General features: G+C 38.6%; 1 protein-coding gene across 1 annotated transcript in view; it reads left to right on the top strand.

Annotated features, from left to right (window-relative positions):
• Positions 1-447: 447 nt before the first annotated feature.
• The window catches only part of FOCAD (focadhesin), a 269,998-nt gene continuing 264,325 nt past the window's right edge, over positions 448-6,120 (top strand). The window contains exon 1 of the mRNA XM_023508417.1: positions 448-495. Within this exon, the coding sequence (XP_023364185.1) occupies positions 449-495 (47 nt within the window). The 5' untranslated portion in view covers position 448. The remainder of the gene's footprint in view (positions 496-6,120) is intronic.

Below are 6,120 nucleotides of genomic sequence, written 5' to 3'. Positions count from 1 at the left end.
GTACTGTATTTACTTAAAAAAAAAAACAAAATGAGAATCAAATTTAAAAACAAGCTAATTAAAAACAGGAGAGCCAAACAGCCTCTCCTTCAAGTGTCGTTCAGAGAGAATCTTTTGAGACAGAAACCATCTCTTTGGGATCTAAATATAGGAATGAGTGGCTCAGATACTTTGGGTCTTCAGCTTCTAGTATTTAAGTTTCTACCTATATTTGGCTTTTCCCCCCTTAAAATAGAGGCTTTCTGGAATCTAGAGACACCTTAGGAACAGAACCACACCATGATCGCTTATCTTTGATTTAGAAAAATCATTCTAAAACTTTATCTTCCATCTTGCCTATCTTCTAGTCCACATTCCTCTAGGAACTGAGAAAGGGTAAGAGAGGAAGAAAAACCTAACAGTGAGAAGCAGCCTTCTGTAGGGTAGAGACTGAGACATCTCTCTCAGCATGCAGCACATTTTGAAAGCTTCAAAGAAAGGTAGAAAGAAAAGGAGGTAAGGCCACGTCTTCCAGCCTTTTGGAACATGTAGGGAAGCCCCCCTCCCACCTGAAACCTCATCCACAATTTGAGAAACATTGGTTCAGACCCTGCTGCATTGTATAGTCTAATGTTGAAAAAGACTTCCCATTTGCAGTGCTCTGGTTGTCTAAATTTCAGGGAGTGGCTGGGAAAGTGTCTGGCTCTGCTCGAGGGACTGTTCTCTTCAAAGGCATAGTTTGATGTCCTAGAGTGTTCCTGGTTCAAAGCTGAGGCAACATGAAACAATTGTAAACTAGTTTTTATAGCTTCTGTAAACAAAGACATGGATTTAAGAGCTCTAAAATGTTCTTTTAATCAGTAAGGGCATTTGAAAAAAAAAAAAATTATTCCCTAGGGAGGGTAAAGGAAAGAAGGGGCCCAAAAAACGAACACAGTAAGGAAATCATTATCACCAGTTGAATGTGAACTTTGAAATTAACCAAAGCTCAAAATAAAGTGAATGATAAATAGTAGTATATATTTTTCTAGACCTTTAAGGAATTGCTTGTGTTGAGTTTAGACTGCTTTGGGTTTTGTTTATTGTTGTTTTTACATTGAATTGATCCTGAAAAGGTAAAAATTTCCAAAGCAAGGAGTTTCCCATTTTTCTTTCCTTGTATTGTTTCCCGCTGTAACTACAGTCATTTCTAGAAAGCGCATACAGCCATTGTCACAGTTGCTTAGTAACAAGACTGTGAATAAAATCTGTACTTTCCTGCAGGACCAGGTATTCAGTTTTTGATATTGAGGTGTCATGACAGCCTGTAATTTCAGCTCAACTGCTTCCTCCCCACCCCCCCACCCTTTCAAAAAATGTGTTTGGTAGGAAGGTTATATTCTAGGTTAATTAGGCTAGCAATCTATATGTGTGCATTTTGTGCTTCTAAACAGGGAAGGGACCTGCAATTGATGTATTTTGGGAATATAAAGTGTGGGAAATTGAAGTGTATTTTCTGAGATTCCTAAAGTGTACTTTTTAAATGAAATCTTACATAGGATATTAAAAATTCCTGTAGTGGGTGCTGAGTAAAGCTGTTGGATTCTGTGAGTCTTTGAACATGGATTGATGAAGGGTTAGTTAAAAATGGTTCTAAGTACTATTTGGAGTTCAGATTTAGGACAATTTGTTGAGAAAATTCTTGTCTCTCAGGGTCTTCTCTTTTATTGTTCCTTGAGAAGCTTAATTGCTTTGTTATCATGAGGAAATGGCTAGCAAACAGAGAGACACTGTCTTCCTATCTGGTGGTATTGAAGCTTTTCTGTACGATTTAGCTTCTTTATTTTATTTGGCAGGAGAAGAACCCAGGAAAGATCCCTTTATGAGGTTTCTTCCAGTGTTGGGGGAAGACAGCATGCTTTAATCTGCTGGGGTGTTACTTCAGAGTATTGCTTCATGAATTTGACATGGTTTCAGGATTTACACCTACATTGATATTATGGCTCATTTAACTCATATCAGAGAGAGATCACTGGACCATGTCTGTTTCCCCATCTTATCATTTAAATATTCCTTTCAGGCTGGGCATGGTGGGTCACACATGTAATCTTAGCACTCTGGAAGCCGAGGCAGGTGGATTCTTTGAGCTTAGAGGTTTGAGACCAACCTGAGCAAAAAGGAGACCCTGTCGCTACTAAGAATAGAAAAATCAGCTGGGCTTTGTGGCAGATTCTTGTAGTCATAGCTACTCAGAGGCTGAGGCTAGAGGATCTCTTGAGCCTGAGAGTTTGAGGTTGCTGTGAGTTAGGATGTCATGACACTGTAGCCTAGAGCCACAGAGTGAGACTCTGTCTCAAAAAAAGAAAAATCCTTTTAAGTCTGTTAGCTTGTTTCTAGATGTTCTTCTTCCATTCCCCCCTACTTTTCTTTCTTCTGCTAAAATCTCAGAATCTCTCTCAACTTGCATCTCATAACCAGAAAATGAATCCAGCCACTTTTCTCATCTAGCACATTCTATCCTATTTCTTTTTTAAGTTAGTTGTTCTGGTTGAAAGCTTTGTCACAAGATCTTCCCTTGTAAGAGTCATATATTTATGCTAAGATGTTTTTAGGTGATTTAAGAACAGTGGCTACTGAACACATGTTACTTTTATAATGGAAAAATGCTTCAGAAGAAATCAGGCTGTTTTCTGGTGCTTTGAAGACAAATGAGTGTACAGAACTCTCTCAAGCAAAAGCTCAATAGCATTACATCTTAGATTTTTAAAAATAAACAGGACATTTGGTCATTGGTTTAACCATGAGTTTAAAAACTGAAGATTTTTTTTTAACTTCCTGTCTTTCTTCTTGTTTGTTTCTCTCTTTGTCTCTATTTTCTCATATAATTTTATAATGAGTTTAATTACAAGGAGACTGAGTATATATATGCAGTGTTTGGTGTTACAGTTAAATCTCAAACTAAAGGAACCTGATGCATGTTATTTATTCATATGCAAATAGTAATTACACCATCTCTATCTAGTGAAAAGCAATTTGCATACATGGTTTTAATTGGTATAACTTGTACAAGTTGACCAAAACATTTTCTTTTTAACTTTACATATTTTTTGGAATCTTCAACATTGTTATTGGCCCATACTCCCTCTCATTACGGATTGAGTATCCCTTGTCTGATGTGCTTGGGGCCAAAAGTATTTCAGATTTTTTCAGATTTTGGAATATTTGCATATATGTATATATAATGAGACATTTGGGGGATGAGACTAAACACGGAATTTATGTTTCATCTACAGCTTATACACGTAGCCTGAAGATAATTTTATATAGTATTTTTTTCACATGAAAAGTCTTTATTAATCATCTTGTGAAAAATCTATACAATGGCTGCAGATAACATCACTGTAGAGTCTTTACTCCCTCGCCTGTTATCCAATCTCCAGCTCACTTTTTGTTAGCACCAACATTAGCCTTTGCGATGCCCCTGACTTTCTTTGTTCTGTTCTTGCGTTCCTTTCGCTGCTTTCTTGACGTCTTTTTCTTCTCATACAGGCCATGCCTTGCAAGTCTATGTTTGGGTTCATTTTTCTTTGCATAATCCAAGGAATCATAAACCATACCAAAGCCCGTTGTCTTCCCACCACCAAAGTGAGTCCTGAATCCAAATACAGAGATGACATCGGGTGTGGTCTTGTCTATTTTTTCTCTAATTTCTGTCTTTGGTACTGTTGCCTTCCCAGGGTGAAGGACATCAATGACCATTTGTTTCCTCTGAAGTAGTCGGTTATTCACTTCCTGGTCCGGATAGTTACTGTGTCGTTCATGATGGCAGGCGATTGTCCTATATAGTATTTTTAATGACTATATGCATGAAACAAAGTTTGAAGTGTGTTGGCTGTGGCCTTTGTGATCAGGTCGGCACTCAAAAGTTTTCAGATTTTGGATTCAGATCTTGGCTCTTATGCCCGTTGAAAATTGAGGTTCCTTTTTGTTCTGTCTTTTGCTACTGTGTCTGTGGATCAGTCGTGAGGTTTTCCTTTGCTCTTTCTTAACGCATTCTTGAATAAATTCAGCTTCTCGTGGCACCCACCCGAGGTAGACTTGTTCTATCTTATCATTACTGAAGTGCTTTTGGCAGTAGTTTCCTCAGTGTGTTAGGACTCTTTGGGCTACCAGTTACAGAAATCCACTTGAAATAGTTTGAGCATAAAAGCATGATTTTCATTTCTTTGATAAAGGGATATCTCATGAGACCTGAGAGTAGGTATGCCTGTGGGCCTCAGAAACAAATGGGACACAGGTTGTTTGTTTCATTCCTCACCCTTGGTGCAAACTGACTTTCTTTGCTTCCTGGTTCACAGAGCACCACCTGCTCCAGCGTTAATATCTCTTATGTATAAGAGATGGCCAGATTCAGACTGGAGTTTTCTGGCAGCAATTACAGATTTCTGATGGTGGGACCTAGACATGGGTCAGTTATCTCTGGAAGGGGATATTTATTAGTTTTCTAGGGCTACTGTAACAAATGGCCATAAACATGATGGCTTAAGATCACAGCCATTTATTCCTTCACAATTCTGGAAGCCAGACATTGGCAAACAAGGTGTCAGCAGAATTGGCTGCTTTTGGAGGCTCTGGGAGAATCTATTCTATGCCCCTCTACTAGTTTTGGTGGCTGCTGGCAACTCCTTGGCATTCCTTGGCTTGTGGCTGTTTAACTCCACTCTGCTTCTGTATCCTCACAGGTGCCTTCTCTATGCATCTCTGTATCTCAAGTAGAGTATCCCTGTACTTTCTCCTATGAGGATACCAGTTATTGGATTTAACACTCACCTAGGATGATCTTGTCTCAAGGTCTTTAACTTAATTATTATCTGCAAAGACCCTGTTTCCAAATAAGGCCATATGTATAGGTACTAGGGGTTGAGACTTACATATATTGTTTTATAGGATACAATTTAACCCTCTACTAGCTGTGTTTCCATTGGGTGAACATATGTGTGCTGAGAGCCCTTATTCAGTGCCCACAGGAGTGGAGAAAGAAGGGTAGCTCCCCATATACAAAGGAGAGGGGCATGCTATTCTGCAGGAATCCTTTGCACTAGGATTGAATTTGGAGGCGAGCCATGACCTTGGAAATAAGTACCTCTCAGACAGTTCAGCTCTAGCTTTGAAACATAATTGTGCTTAAGTGTAAGTGACTGATATTAGATCTGTGTTGCTCTGCTCGGGAAGGCAGGAGGAAAGATCAAGTCAGTGTCAAAGATAACAGAATTGTTTTACTGTGACGGTGGGACACTGCCATGTTCCATCCCCCCAGAATTTTTTTTTTTTTAACTATAAATTATCTTTCCAAACAGCCATTGTTTGGAAATAGAAACAGCCACTGCCTTTGTTTCTAGGAGCAGAGGGATTAGACAAGAAAACTAGTCTTTTTTATATGTAAGATATGTGTCCAGGCTTGTGTTTTAGAGCTTTATGTAAAATTCCTCAATCCTCAGAACAACCTTGAGGGTAAGGGGAGACTTTCTTTTTATAAATGGGATTGTATTCTTCTGTCGGAAGGATATTATATCTGATTATCTTCATTTTTGGTGATGTTAACAGCTATTGATGTTCAATGACTAGACCTATTAATTCATTAGGGGTTTTAAAATTGTGATATTCTATCATTTGTTTCTTCACTTATTACCCCAAATATTGCCATATTGAGAAGCTTTCGCATATCTACTATTTGGTTACTAGTAGTACAGTTTGTATAGGAAAGGCAGGATATGTATATATTTTTTTAAAGAGACAAGGTCTTGTGCTGTCACTCAGGCTGAAGTACAGTGGGGTGATCATAACTTGCTATATAACCTTGAACTCTTGGGCTGAAGTGATTCCCCCTGCCTCAGCCTCCCAAGTAGCTAGTACTATAGGTATGCTGCTATGCTCGGCTAATTTTAACAAAAATTTTGTAGAGATAGGGGACTTTCTATGTTGTCCAGGCTGGTCTCAAACTCCTGGCCTCAAGCCATCCTCTTGTCTTGTCCTCCCAAAGTACTGGGATTATAGGTGTGAGCCACTGTGCCTGGCCAATTATTCTTTCCTTAATTTACTAAATTCCAAAATAATGATTTGTTATTTTTTAAGTACCTTTTCAGAGGTCACCAGTTGTGTTTT

The sequence above is a fragment of the Otolemur garnettii genome, unplaced genomic scaffold, assembly GCF_000181295.1.
Source record: "Otolemur garnettii isolate 467f Iridium unplaced genomic scaffold, OtoGar3 scaffold00006, whole genome shotgun sequence".
NCBI lineage: Eukaryota > Metazoa > Chordata > Mammalia > Primates > Galagidae > Otolemur > Otolemur garnettii.
The sequence above is the reverse complement of the archived record's forward strand: the minus strand, read 5'-3'. Positions and strand labels throughout refer to the sequence as shown.